This window comes from Montipora capricornis, chromosome 13, assembly GCF_036669925.1.
Source record: "Montipora capricornis isolate CH-2021 chromosome 13, ASM3666992v2, whole genome shotgun sequence".
In the NCBI taxonomy this organism is placed as follows: Eukaryota; Metazoa; Cnidaria; class Anthozoa; order Scleractinia; family Acroporidae; genus Montipora; species Montipora capricornis.
Genome location: NC_090895.1, coordinates 1539593 through 1554592, shown reverse-complemented (window position 1 = coordinate 1554592; position 15000 = coordinate 1539593). Strand labels below are relative to the sequence as shown.

Genomic DNA, 15000 nt, shown 5'->3' with positions numbered 1-15000 from the left:
TCTCCCCATCGGAATTCTTTTTGTTCCTTACATCCGCGAAGGCCAAAGTGAATCATGTTGTTTAGCCACACCGTATTTAATAGAGCTTGCGGTGAACCTAATCCAAGCAACTTTTTGTCAAGTAGAATCTCGATTTCGTCGTCCGTAAGAGCTGTTGTGGCTTTTGGTCTGTTTCCGAGTCCATGCCGCTTGAGTTCCTTTTGTTTTGCCTTCAGTGCATGTCTTGTTTTTTTAAAATCACTGTCTTTGAAGATGGTTTTGCCGTAAATCAAATGGCGTTCGACACTAGCCAAAATTCCGCGGAGCGATGACAGTTCATAATCTTTTCCAGTCTTGGTCCTTACAGCTAAAACAAACTGGCTCAAGTAGCTGTCTAATTCAGTTGGAGGAATCTTCTCTATTTCTCTGATTTCGTGGCGCTCTTCTACCAGAAATTTTTTGACTAATTTTAAGTTGTAAAAGGTCTTTCTTTTAGTGCTTGCATTTTTTTTACCCCTCAAAGATCTTTATATAAAGATCACCAGTGACCTAAATTTAAAGATCATGTCATTTGGGAAGAAGTGATTATTGAATATTATTGTTTGCACATTGGGCTCCACATTCCCCTGGGACTGAAATCAAAACCACCACCAGGCTTTTCAGAATGATCATAGATTACCAGGTATAAGGGTTCATACATGTGACATGTTATCGCTGTTTAAATTGATAGACTGTTTGAGTCGTGAATTAATGCATTTTTGAAGACTAAATTAATTATAAGTAATTACCTTTGAGAAGATGAATGACTGAAATTTGAATTTAGTTAACAGGGAATGCATGTTACTACTTGGAAGTTTTTTTTAGATTTTTATTCCCTTTGATTTTATTTACTTTTTATTAGTAGATTTGTAGAATAATTTGTTGTTACATGTACACTGTACTTGTAGTGGTTCTTTCTGTTAGGCAGGTTGGAAGATGTTGCAACTTTCACACTTTGAAATAAATTCATGGAGATCTTTGTTCATGTTGGGCCAGTAGACCACTTCCCTTGCCCTTCTCAGGCATCCTTGAATGCCAGTGTGGGATTGGTGGAGTTTCTCTTTGATCTTTAAGCTCAGTCTCATTGGGATGACACACTTTGGGCCCTTGAAAATTATACCATCTTGAGAAGCTACATGTAACTCACCTCTTATCGTAAAGTAGGGGTGTATCTGGATCAGTGGCAGGCTGTCTCTTTGGTTTGGCCATCTGGTGAGAATCACCGCTTTCAAGGACTGCAAAACTGGGTCATTCGCAGTTTCTTCACAGATTTCCTGGATTTGTGGCTTGGATACTGACAGGAAATTCACAGAATGGATTATTTCCACTTCTTGATCTGGCTTTTGTAGATGGTTTTCTGTTGTTAGGTACTGTAAGCTCTGGAGAGTGTATCAACCAAATACTGTACATCTCGGGGCCAGGCCTGTACTTGATAATGACATTGTACTGCATTAATGTCATCATAAGACACTGTAGGTGCTTTGGGGCAGCAGCAAGAGGCTTACCAAAGGTCATCCCCAAAGGATTGTGGTTGGTCCACAGGGTAACCAAGGCTGTGCTTTAATGGCACTAAAACATTAATTTTGGCATGGGGCGACTGAGAAACTTTACTGGTCACCCGGCCGGGCATTCTTGTCAGTACATGTAGTGTTACGTGCTGTAATAACCAAGAGATGTCCACGAACAAGGCATAAGTGAAAAGAACTCCGGAGTACGATATAAGGCACACACCAAAAGTGTGACAACGAGCAGTTTCCCTTTTTCACTATCATTTAATTAGTTTTACACTGTTACCTCAGTTAAAGATTAAGTTAAGCAGTTGGGAAAGCAGGCTTACTGTCTTTCATGGCCATACAGGTATTGATCTTGATCTACTTCGAACTCCAAGTTCCACCGACTGTAGACAACAATTCTTGACTTTCTTGATTCACTGGATTCTCGGTGTGTGCAAACTTTTACGGAAGACTTCATAATGAACTCTGAACTCGTTGTCGTCTTCCCTTTTTAGCTATCATCTCTTTCCGCTCTCCGAATGTACATGTAGCAAGGTTATATCTCCACCATTAGTCCATAGTTATCGCAGTTGATTATAACTTCCTCACAGTATCGCATTCATAGCATAAGTTCAATCACAGCTGGCCACGAGGTTAAGCCCTCTGGCAACAGAGCTTTTTCTATTACTTACAAGCCTACTTTTATACTTTTACTCTAAGCATCTAGAAAGTTCTGTTGCTATTTATAATAAATTACAAGGTGTACTATTTGTGGAAACTGCTGAGTCACATCAAAGAGATTTCTGGAATATTACAGATTGTAAGATAAGTCTAGAAAAGTCTGGAATTGCATGACAGTTAAACTAGAAGTAATTCTGATCCTCATAACACTAGATAAATAATTCTCTTTCGATACACTCCGCATTATGGGATAACTGTGCATTCCTCTTCAGTACTTGAGGTCAGCGGTCACACTTCAAAGCAACCATTGTCATGCAAATGCACCATATATAACCAGCCTAACGCGTGACACAAATCCATTCTCCTTTTCGTGCTTTCTTGTCGGCGGTTACGGTACTAATTTAGAGGGGATTTATTTCCAACTACCGAAATGGACAAGGCACTCAACGAGTCTACAAAAACATCTACGCTCGAAGCGAGCGATGTGAACGTGCCCGAAGCGGGCGAGAAACTCGAAGCGAATGACAACATCGACGATTTTGAGGTTGATATTGAAGACCTTAAAAGCCAGTTGGGGTTGCACGAACTGTTTTCGTCAATGGAGTCAATGAAGTCTCTTATCTTCCAAGTAACAGCTTCGAAAAGGCCAGCTTCTGGACCTTTAGTTGCTAACCTGTCCAAACGAAGTTTAGCAGCGGCGGCTGACGAGTCACAACCTACACGTGTCGCCAGCGTGACTGATGCTGGCTCTCTCGACCCCTCACAACCCATTTCATGTACTGATACAACTGCTGAAGCAGCAGAGCTGGACCTGCCATCAATCTTTGATGACTCGGATGCGAAAGGTCCCAAAGTGAGTGAGGTCTTAGCCTTAAGAGTAAATGAGGCTTGTACGAAAAAAGCATTGGATTCCAAGCTGAAGGAAATTGAGGCTAAGTACAAAGCACCCGAAAATTGTGATTTCTTGTGTGTACCAAAGGTCAACCTTGAATTCTGGTTTGAGTTAGCCAGGCAGGCAAGGACCAAGGATCTTGCACTGCAAGAGGCCCAGAGAGGTATTACCAAGGGAGTACAGCCAGTTATTGAGTTAGTAGAAAAGATCTTGAACGCTCAAAAGACCAAGTCGGAATTGAAGCCCGACTCCTTCATTACTCCTCTCGTTGATGCTATTACATTACTTTGCAATGCATCATTCAGAATTTCCCTTGTAAGAAGGGAAACAATGAGAGAATTCGTGAATCCCAGGTACCGCTCTTTATGCAGCAAGAATACTCCTCCTGGGAAATGGCTTTTTGGAGATGAGCTGCCTAAACAGATCAAAGAAATTGCGGAGGTGAACAAAATGGCGAAGAAACTCGGCCCTAGTCAGACCTCTCCTGGAACAAGGCGTGGAGATAGAAGAAATACATCTGGTCATGGTTCTAGCTTCAACCAGAGTCAAGGCCGAAAAGTATATTTTTTAGGCTCAAGGATTTGCAGCAACGACCACTCACTACAGGAGGGGTCCCAAGAGCAACCCACATTCCTTGACAGCTACAAAGCAGCACTCCTCCCAGTAGAGGTAGGTGCTTATGCTGGAAACCTGGCAAATTTTCTCCTTAGCTGGAGATCTATTACTAGTGACCCCTGGGTACTTGAAGCAGTATCAGGGTACCATTTGGAATTTTGTACTAAACCTGTACAAACAAAACTTCCTAATCCTCCTATTCTATCTGTAGCAGATAAGGAGATTATTGACCAGGAGCTTCATAAGCTTCTGCACAAAGGGGCAGTAGAGCAGGCACCATACTGCAAAGACCAGTTTATTTCTAATATGTTTCTGGTCCCTAAGAAAACAGGTGACCTTAGGCCTGTCATAAATCTCAAGCCCCTTAATGAATTTGTAGAGAAGATTCATTTCAAAATGGAGAACATTGATATGGTCAAAAACCTTATTAAACCAGGAGATTATCTAGCTTCTATTGACCTCAAGGATGCGTATTTCAGCATACCTATCTGGCAACCTCATAGAAAATATCTTAGGTTTTTTTGGAATAATCAAATTTTCCAGTTTGCATGCTTGCCTTTTGGGTACAGCCTAGCACCGCGAGTGTTTACTAAGCTTCTTAAACCAGTCACAGCACATGCAAGGTATCATGGTGTCAGATTAGTTAGCTTCATTGATGATATTCTCATCATTGGACATAATCATCAGGAATGTTTAGAACATGTCTCCTTTCTAAAGAATCTTTTGACAGATTTAGGTTTTATTGTCAATACTGGAAAGTCTAACTTAGAACCAAGTCAGTCTCTGATCTTTCTTGGTTTTACAGTCAATTCTCAAAAAATGCTATTGATTTTGCCAGACCATAAGGTTCTTAAAATCAAGAATGCCTGTCAGTCCCTTTTGAAGCAAAAGGTAGTCTCCTTATCGGATGTAGCTCATGTTACAGGCCTCTTGGTCTCAGCCTTCCCTGCTATTAAGTATCTTGAGCTGTATTACAAATCAATTGAGTTTTGTAAGTCCCATCAACTCCACCTGGGGGCTTCGTTTGATTATACTGTTACCCTCAGTGATCAAGCAAAGCTAGATCTTGCATGGGTCATTGACAATTTAGACCAATACAATGGCAAATGTTTGCATGAAATGCCTATTTCTTTGTTCATTGAAAGTGATGCTAGTAATACTGGTTGGGGGGCCCACTGTAACGGTGTTGCTACAGGTGGGCCATGGTCTCGGTCAGAAATTGATCTTCACATCAATCACCTTGAGTTACTAGCTGCTTTTTACGCACTTCAGTCATTTGTTCCGCAGTATAAGTCTGCTGCACACATCAGACTGAAAGTGGATAATTCAACTGCAGTAGCTTGTATCAATAATTTTGGCAGCATAAGGTCCCCTTCTTTAAATACTTTGTCTAGAACTATTTGGGACTGGTGTATATCTAGGAAGATTCACATTTCTGCAGTATCTATTCCGGGAGTTGACAATACAGTAGCAGATGTCATGTCCAGGCAAAATTCTGACAAGCTAGAATGGGCACTAAATTGTTCAGTCTTCCAGCGTTTGTCCTCTTTGGTTTTCAAACCAGACATTGATCTGTTTGCCAGTAGGCTAAACAAGCAATTACCAGTTTTTATATCTTGGCATCCAGAACCAGACTGCTATGCTGTAGATGCATTTAGTACTTTATGGACACCATTTAAATGCTATGCTTTTCCTCCTTTTTGTCTAATCCCTAGAGTGCTAGAAAAGATGGAAAGAGAGCATGTGGACCAGTTTCTCCTAATTGCACCAGTATGGCCAACGCAAAGCTGGTACCCCCTCCTTCTGAGAACGTCATACAGGACACCAATACTTCTACCTCAAGATCCTCAACTCTTACACCTGGCTCACTCCAACAAGCTTCATCCTCTGCACGACAGACTCCAACTTGCCGCATGGATCTTATCAGCCAACAGCTGCAGGCAGGTGGACTTTCGACACAGGCTACTGAACTCATCTGTGCCTCATGGACCAAAGGGACTGAGAAACAGTACAAGCCTGTATGGAAGACTTGGAGTAGCTGGTGTGATCAGAGGCACATCAATCCCCTTCAGGGTAATGCAGTCCATTTAGTTAATTTCTTGGCTGAACAATTCCACCAGGGTAAGAGCTATAGTACTTTGAGAACTGTGACACTTTGTTCCCTGGCCCAGAGAGAACAGACTTTGTGCTCATTGGACTTAGACAATATGTCTATTTATGAGGATGAGATCAAATTTGTCATAGGTTCCAGAACAAACGAACGTCCTGGGAAGAAACCTTTAGAAGTTTCCATTCCATCCTTACCCACTAACCTCAGTCTCTGCCCTAAACAGACACTGTTACATTTTGTATTTATTGTACGCAACACCTGCGCAAGTCAGGGGAGCAGACTGTATCTCAGTTGTTCATTTCTCATGTTAAACCACACGAGCCTGTTTCCTCATCTACTTTAGGTAGATGGATTTAGACTGTTATGACTGATTCAAGCATTTACACTAGTTTATTCAAACCACATAGTGTAAGGGGTGCATCTACATCTGCTTTGTATCAAAGGGGCGCATCTTTAGCTGAAATTATGAAGATGGCAGACTGGTCATCAGAACGCACATTTAAACGTTTATTTATGTACAGACCATTGTATCAAGTCTACAATTAAAGCACTCATTTCTATCATATCACATATTTTTGTTTTTTCCCCTGGCTTCGGTTCTTTAAAATCGCACAGTTATCCCATAATGCGGAGTGTATCGAAAGAGAATTTTAAAATTAGACGAGAGGTACTTACCTTGAAGTGTAATTGTAATTCTCTGAAGATACACGGAGCATTATGGGATAATGCTTCCCACCCTTCTATGTTGGCTTATGCCTATCCCACCCTTTGTGTTGGGGACCTCAGCCAGTCTGCACTCCAGGAGAATGGATTTGTGTCACGCGTTAGGCTGGTTATATATGGTGCATTTGCATGACAATGGTTGCTTTGAAGTGTGACCGCTGACCTCAAGTACTGAAGAGGAATGCACAGTTATCCCATAATGCTCCGTGTATCTTCAGAGAATTACAATTACACTTCAAGGTAAGTACCTCTCGTCTAATTTTAAAATTCTATGGCATTAGAAGCCAAAAATTTGGTTTTGTCAGTGTTACTGAGGCCTAGCCAAAAAAATTCCTTTTCACACAACATTTGAGTCGCTCATTCACGCTCAAGCTGACCTGGTGTTTTTTCCACGTGATTGAACAATGTAACTTAATCTTGATTACCATACATCCTTAAAATATGACAATTTTCTTATTTTGCCTTTGGAATAAATGGTGTTAAGTATAAATACCGATATGCTGGTTTATTTAGTGTTTCAGAAGCCATTGATGTTGCAGCATTTCAATCTTTGTATAAAATGAAAGTCTTCTTTTATGGAAATTTCTTGTGTTTTTGTTTGCAAATGCAGTTATGCTGAGTTAGCTTGGCTAAATAAAGTGGATCACAGATCGCTTTTTTTCAATTTTTTAATCAACACCAGAGAGAATATTACATTATTTAGCAGTGAACCGTTTTACATGTACATGTACCAGTTTTCCAGGTCTCTCCTTGTGATTTTTAGCAAATTAAGCAATTTACAAGCAGTAAAAGACAAGTTTATATATATGCTGAAAAGAAAGTGCTTTCATTGCAAACCAAGTTTCAGATGTCAGATGTTTTTCATTATTTCAGGCCACCATATTGGGGGCGTTGCTAAAATGAGGGCAAGGGTGTGGGGGATGAGGGGGTGAGAGGGAGGGGGAGGACAAGGGCAGGGGTGGAGTTAGGGGTGAGTATAATCCACGACAGATCTTTTCTAATGTAGCTATCTGAATTGTTGATGCAAAGAATGAAAATTTGTCAGTCTATACTGTCAAAAGTAATTTTCACTTCATTGAATTCACTTTCTTGCAGTTGCATATTTTGTATTTGTCTTTGTATAGTGTATTTGTATACACTTTATTATATTGTATTCACTCAGTTGTGATATGACGAAAGAAACAGTGGGTAATTGTGGCTTGTGATCTACTTGTTTCCTGTTAGATATCAAATAGTCAAGCTTGTACTGTACTTTTTCATGGTCCCTTTATTGGAAATACCTAAGTCTAAGCTTAAATGTCAGCTATCAAAAACACGAAATCATAAATTAGAGAAGCCTTTTGTTTGCAATGGTATTCCTTAAAAGTGGTTTAATGAAAGTAAATTAACCAATGATTCACCTGATTATTGTAGTCAACCATATGAATGTTCACAGAACATGAAATTTGAATTGTTCAGAATTATAGCCATCCTGGAATTAGAGCAAGGGTGATTTTCTATTTTTCCAAAGAAAAAATGTTAAAAGTACTTTTAAAATCATCTTTTAATCTGTTTTGATCAAAGGCAATAATCACTGCTTACAATGGTATTACTAAACTGATCACTGATAACATTTGCTCGTTTTGGTTTACACGTGTAACACACGATTGTTGTTTGGATCAATACCAACATGTCGGGTGTTACGGAAACTAAGACCTATGACCCTGGGATTGCAGTTTTATTACTACGAAAACTAAGACCGGGTCTTAGCTTTTGTACTACATGTATGATGTAGCGGCAAGCGAACATCAAGGCCGAATGAATTGCCAAGAAAATCGCGACCGGACAAAATACCAAACGGGCGTACTTTACGGAGACCGAAGTGACATTTAAATCGTGTTTATTGGTTGATCTCGTAAACTGTAAACAAACGATAAAACGCTGGCATAAGACATCTACATGAAATAAAATTACACAAAGCACGTGGCGATCGAGAAAATACAGCTAAACAGGCAACGTGCAAAGAAAACCGAAAAAATAAAACGCGCTACAGCATGAAAGAAATACTAAACAATACAAGCAAAACTATAAAGCTAGTAAAGCGAAATCGATGTAAATAAATTCACGCAGCCACGAGGGCACGGTATGCAAACTACAATAATCACGCATGAATAATAACGAATACACTTAATTAAAAGCTAGCCATAAAACAAAAGGGAAAGCTACAGATAAATGAACTTACATATCGGTCCCGCGACACCGTAGGCTTTATAATTTCTTCTCGTAGACAACAACACATACACGCTCCGCACTAAATTAACCACACTCCGAAATTAAAGAATCTAAAGATCAAAGGGCAATTAACCTAAACGTGACGTAAATCACTGTTTCGCAAGTGTCACGCATTATGGAAAGACTAGGGTCTACGAAAACTAAGACCCCTCGTAAACAGTGGAAATTACGGGGGAAAACCCCGTGAAAACTTACAACTAGTCAGAGATTTGGGTGCTGGCTGTTGTCTCATACATGGTTTAATTTAAACAGACACAACACCATGATACACTTGAATGTTGTGTGACAGAAAAAAAACCAGTGACATTCGTTGATGCTTACTTATTGTCAAAGATTTTGAATAACAAGAAACTCAGTCTGTTAATCCTTTGGTTGTAACCACTAAAATGTGGTACTCGAGTCCACAATTAGCCCTAAGTCATGCAACCAATAAACGGATGCCGTAGATGGTCAATCGTAATACATACATGTAGATTTAGCAAAGCCTAAAAGCGGAGCTCCTGTTTCTAACCCCAGAAAGCAACGTAGTGTATGAAGTACAAAATTAATCGTCATTAGTGCATACAGTTTCGGTGATCAAACACCTCTGAGCTGACAGCAGTAAACAAACAAGCCTTGCAAACAATAACCAACAATTTTAATCAACAACTTAAACTGAAATTACATGCACAGTAATATCTTTCAGAACATTTTCTGTTTGACTGATCATCTTTACACCCTCACTCTTCAGTTTAGAACAACAGCAAAAATTACTAATCAAAAAAGTCAAGCTAAAGCAGACAGGAGTAGAAGATGACTTGTTAGGAAATCGTGTCCTGTCTAAAGAAAAGTATGCCCGATCGCAGGTTAGGATTTAGCAGAAAGAGTGGCTGAAATTTTTGGGAATTAGTTTTCATGAAGATCCTTGTAATTGGGATCTTCATATTGACAGTTTTCTTTCTAGAGCTGGTAGTCGACTGTATATTCTTAGAGCATGCAAGTACTATGGGTAGATCAGCTTAGTAAACTTTTCGACTCTTTGATGATGCCATTATTTCTATATGGATTAGAAGTGCGGGGCTCTGCCTATCAAGGCAAATATTTAGATCGGATTGACACCTTTTTTTGGCGAGCCTATCATTTTGGTTATACATGTACAAATAAGATGATTTTAATATCTGATGTAATATTGAGAATAGGGACAGTGATCTTTTCAACAGATCTTCTTCTTCTTCTTATTATTATTATTATTATTATCATTATCATTATCATTATCATTATCATTATCATTATCATTATCATTATCATTATCATTATCATTATCATTATCATTATCATTATCATTATCATTATCATTATCATTATCATTATCATTATCATTATCATTATCATTATTATTATTATTATTATTACAAGTGAACCACGGGAAAAGGCTTCAATCAGCAATCAATTTTTGAAGTTGTGGGTAAACAATGGAATTTCTGAAAACTTTATCCTGTAAGCTTACGCGTATTTGGTGTATTTTATTTGCAGCATTACCTTCCAACGCCGAGGTGAAGATTTGAGAAAATTTATCAAGGAAAGATGGCAGGCAGGTGATGTAGTTATTATCTGTGGTGCTGTGGATAAGGATCTGGAAGTGGCAGCAACCACAGGATCATTTCTCCTTGCTGCCCTTTGGGTAGAAGATGCTGAAGAGAAGGTCCGCCGGTATGGTGTGCCAGCACCTACACCTAAGAAGATGAGAGCAATACTCAACATAGTAGTCAACCAGACAAGTTGGTATTGTTCTTGCTCACTTGTTGATCCAGTACCAACGAAAGTGGTTTCCCACTGTTGTGCAAACACATATAGTTCAGTCAGTGAAGATGAAAGAAAAATGGCTGAAGCGTTTCAGGCCGTCCTGAAAGATGGTGCTGAAAATCCCTCGGTCAAGGAGGTACTATTGTGTCATCTGATGGCAGGTAATGATGAGTAAAATCTTACTATGAATCTTTTTTGTGGTGATAATACAACAGTTTCAGTAACTTAGAACTCAGCTTCAAAGGGAGGCTTAAGGGACAGAAAAAGCCAGCAGATGATGATACCTCTCCTGTTCACTTCAACCCGTTTTTATTGTTTGACTGCACTTCATGCATTGCTGTCAAATTGAAAATGGGTTTTGAAGAGCTGTATACCCACTGAGCCCTCAAATTTCTAAAACATTAATCCCTTCAAATAGCAGTCCTGTACTCCTCTGTCTTAAGAATTTGAAGCACAAAACCCCTTCTACTGTATAATAATACCCTTGCAAATAAATGCAACCCCCAGTGGCTTAATCCAGGAATGATTTGCACTAAAAATATTGATAAACAACACTACTGTACATTTACATGTATATTAACTGCGTGAGTAAATTAAGAAGTATAATGATCATTGCAATTACATGTAATTTGCAATTTTAAGCAGTATTAACGTTACTGTATGAAGCAATAGGAACTGGTTTGACATTAACAGGTATTCCATTTATATGATAGTTCTTGCGTTTTGTTTGAAAATGGAACGTCTAGAGGGTGAAATTTCTAGTCCACTCTCTAAGCTTATGATTTGTCATTTGAAAAATTGAAACACATTCCCTTCCAGTTAAAGAGTAGTACTGCACAAAGCCATTGCAACCATTTTTTTTTCATGACCAAAAATTATTTGGTTTGTTTTCATTATTTTTGCTTACTTTTTTTGTGGTAATGTAAGATAGTTCTTTGCAGAAGGTAATTAAAAAGTGCTCTTTAACTGGTTGAAATTTGGCCCTGATTTGATTTAATAATAATTACTAACATAACATATCATAATTATCATTGTATATGAGTCATATACAAAAATTGTGTTAAGTGCCAATACATACATGTACAACCTTTCAATAACTTAATTGGCCGTATTAATATTAGAGGGCGTCTAAGACGTCTGATCTTAGACGACTAATATAAATACGGGAAATAAGGTGGACGCATTAAACGTCAGACGAATTAAACGTCTCAAGTTAAGTGCTTCCTAAATGACGCACTTAACAGACGTCTTAATAGTCGTCTCATACGCTAAGCCGTCTAGTATAAAGACGAGACGCTCTAAACTGGGACACACTTAGCAATGATGTGCACACAGTGATTAAATCCTAGTATCTTTTGAAGAAAATCATGATTTCTAGCCGTCGAAGTTAAGTGCGTCCCGTATTTATATTAGTTGCAATTACGGCCAGACGTCTGGACGTCTTCGACGTCCTCTAGTATAAATACGGCCATTGATGCATAAACATGTCATAGCAATACTGTTTTTTCATATTGCGTGATTGTTTCATCACATCATATCTAATTTTTCAGCAGTTAACAGTGCATGACTGACAAAATCAGTGTTAATAATATTGTTAGGTGGCACAAAAAATGAAGGTACTATTAACTTCAAAAATAGAGCAAAACCTCTGGCTAACTCATTTTATGTAAAATAATTAATAATTATTTATATTTCAAATGTACCTATCACCAAATTAGACAATGTTCCTGGCCCTGGGAAAGTTACATAAACTTGGCAAATTCCTCACTGAGAACTAAGGGAAAGCAATTTTGTCAAACTTCTTATGTATGCATGAAACTTCCTTCCCCCGACTCACCCCACCCCAGAGGGAAACCACTGACAGGTGCATTACAAATTCTTCATCAGCTATCGCACATGACAGAGATTTCCGAGAGGTGCAAGACTGGGCAGTTGCCCCATCTTCTTCCCCGGAGCCTAATGAAATATTGACAGAGTTAAAGGACCGTGTTCGCCATATGATGAATGGTAAGAAAAGTGATGCAGTTTTCAACAGGCATTCACCAACCAAAAAATCCAGGAAAGATAATCCAGCTAAAAGACAAAAGGATGATTATATCCAGAAACACTTCCGATCTATTTGTGTGAGTAAGGATTACAAGGATAAGTTGAAAGGTAGAGTTGTTTGTGTTTTTGACGACTACCTAACAAATGGACATACATTTGAAGCACTCAGGAATCTTTTAGTTTCCTGTGAAGTTAAAAAAATAATTTTTGTTTCTATAGGGAAATTTAAAAGAGAAACTGAATTTTTTTATATTCAAAGAAATTATTCTATTAGGGGTAATTTATATAGTGCAGATTACGAAGCAACTTTTGAAAAACGTAAAGAGTGGCGTTTTAAGATAAACGATGCTGCTAGGCGCAGTCTGGCAGATCTTGGGGACCTGGCCTGCCATTTGTGCTGATACTGAAAAGTAACACCAAACATTTTAAAGTGGTTTTCAATGTGTTGCCCTAAAACACAGAGCAAAGTAGTTCTTTCAGTCTAAGCAGCAGATGCAGGAAGTTAAATAGGCCAATCACAGGGCAAATGGAAGCAAGTGCGGCAGTAAGCATAGGAAAACAAGGGCACCAAGCGTGGCAATACAAACCATAACAATCGCAAAATTCCTTTTGACACTTTCTGACACATTAAAAACACTCTAATTTTCCTTGCCTCGAACATGAATAAGGGATTCTTTTGACGTTTCCTTGAAGGCTAGTGTTCAAAATGTACCTGATGTCTTCTTGAATTACTGACTGATGATATCACAGACGCCCCAAGCTCAGTGTGAGGGAAGCCAACATGGCGGACAAAAATAGAAGGATTTATATGTGAATCCGGATAAAAGGCTTGAGAAGATAATTACACGAGAAAATTCTTAATTTAAAATCCTTACTTGCAGGGCAGGGAGTGCAGGGATGGCGCATTGGTGAGAGCACTCGCCTCCCACCAATGTGGCCCGGGTTCGATTCCCAGACTCGGCGTCATATGTGGGTTGAGTTTGTTGGTTCTCTACTCTGCACCGAGAGGTTTCTCTCCGGGTACTACTTCGGTTTTCCCCCCCTCCTCAAAAACCAAACTTTGATTTGATTTGCGTTAAGTTGTTAATTTCAATTTACAGTGTCCCCGATTAGTGCTCTACAGCGCTAGAAAATTAGACACTTAAATAAAGTTCTTTCCTTTCCTTTCCTTTTCCTTCAGTTGCCATTGTGGATAGCTTCCTTCCTGTGTGGTTTTTAGATCTGCAAGTGGCAACAGCGACGAAAACGTCACTTTAAAATGTAACTTTGCACAATCTTAAGTCTTTCGCGGTTATTTAATTTCGTTCACTTCGTACAATGTGGGCGAATTATCCTAAAATTGAATTTATACGAGCAGTTTCAGATTTAAAATATGGAATGAAAGATTCGCATTTGTACATTCACGTTGTCGTTAAAACCTCAAATTGGGGGATATCACGTTGTTTTTATGCAAAGTGTAGTAATGAAATGCGTGCCGCACGTGCAGCACGATTCTTTTTTCTCTTTTAACCAATCATATTACTGTTTTGTGGCGTTTTCGTATCCATAGCCATAGCCGTCGTCGTTTCTTAAACTCCCTTTTTTTCAGATCCAACACAATTTGAACCATTTTTTCATATAATAATCTTCTTAAGCCTGTGGAGTAACTGCAGAATACCCCGCCGCTCGAAGTTTACCCCTTAAAATCGGGATGCTTGGCTACGCAGTTTGTGCACACTCTTTCTTTTTTATGTTTTTAGAACGAGAAATAGACACGCTACGGGGCTACGCGGCTACACGGCTACGGGGCCAGGGGGTCGCAGTCCCGCAGTCGATGAACAATGAACTAAGTGTTGAAATGGAGTGGTACCGCGGTCCGAAGTCCCGCAGTCGATGAAAAGTGTAGTTAACCGAACCGCAAAATGAAAGCTAAAATTTTACGAGAGTTGTTAGGCCTATTCACTGCAACGAGCGCTTAGGCTTAATCAGCAAACGAGTGCTTTATTCTTCACATGATCTCGTGAAAAGTGTAGTTGACCGAACCGCAAAATGAAAGCTAAAATTTTACGAGAATGCTTAGGCCTAATCAGTAAACTAGTGCTTTTTCATTTTGGCGACTACGGGACTGCGGTAGCAAGGACCAACAAGGTCAACACCAACGCGTTCGATGCAAGCGGCATATTTCGTGATGTTTATATAAAAATATTAAGTATATTATGTCGACTGCGGGACTGCGGTAGCAGGATTTGATGAGATATTTCAGTCGCCGGGTATTCTGAAGTTTAGCCCGTTCTTGTTCAGTTCGGCTCATAGATCATTGAAGAACGAGGTAATATACATCGAACTGTGCAGCTCCGTAGCCGCGTAGCCACGTAGCCCCGTAGCCCCGT

The 15000-nt window shown here is 39.3% G+C and overlaps 1 protein-coding gene across 1 annotated transcript in view; it reads left to right on the top strand.

Moving 5' to 3' along the window:
* LOC138030336 (uncharacterized) overlaps positions 1-13032 on the top strand; it is a 22634-nt gene extending 9602 nt beyond the window's left edge. Inside the window, exons 2-4 of the mRNA XM_068878263.1 lie at positions 86-91; positions 10316-10746; positions 12473-13032. Of these exons, the coding sequence (XP_068734364.1) occupies positions 86-91; positions 10316-10746; positions 12473-13032 (997 nt within the window). The remainder of the gene's footprint in view (positions 1-85; positions 92-10315; positions 10747-12472) is intronic.
* Positions 13033-15000: the final 1968 nt, after the last annotated feature.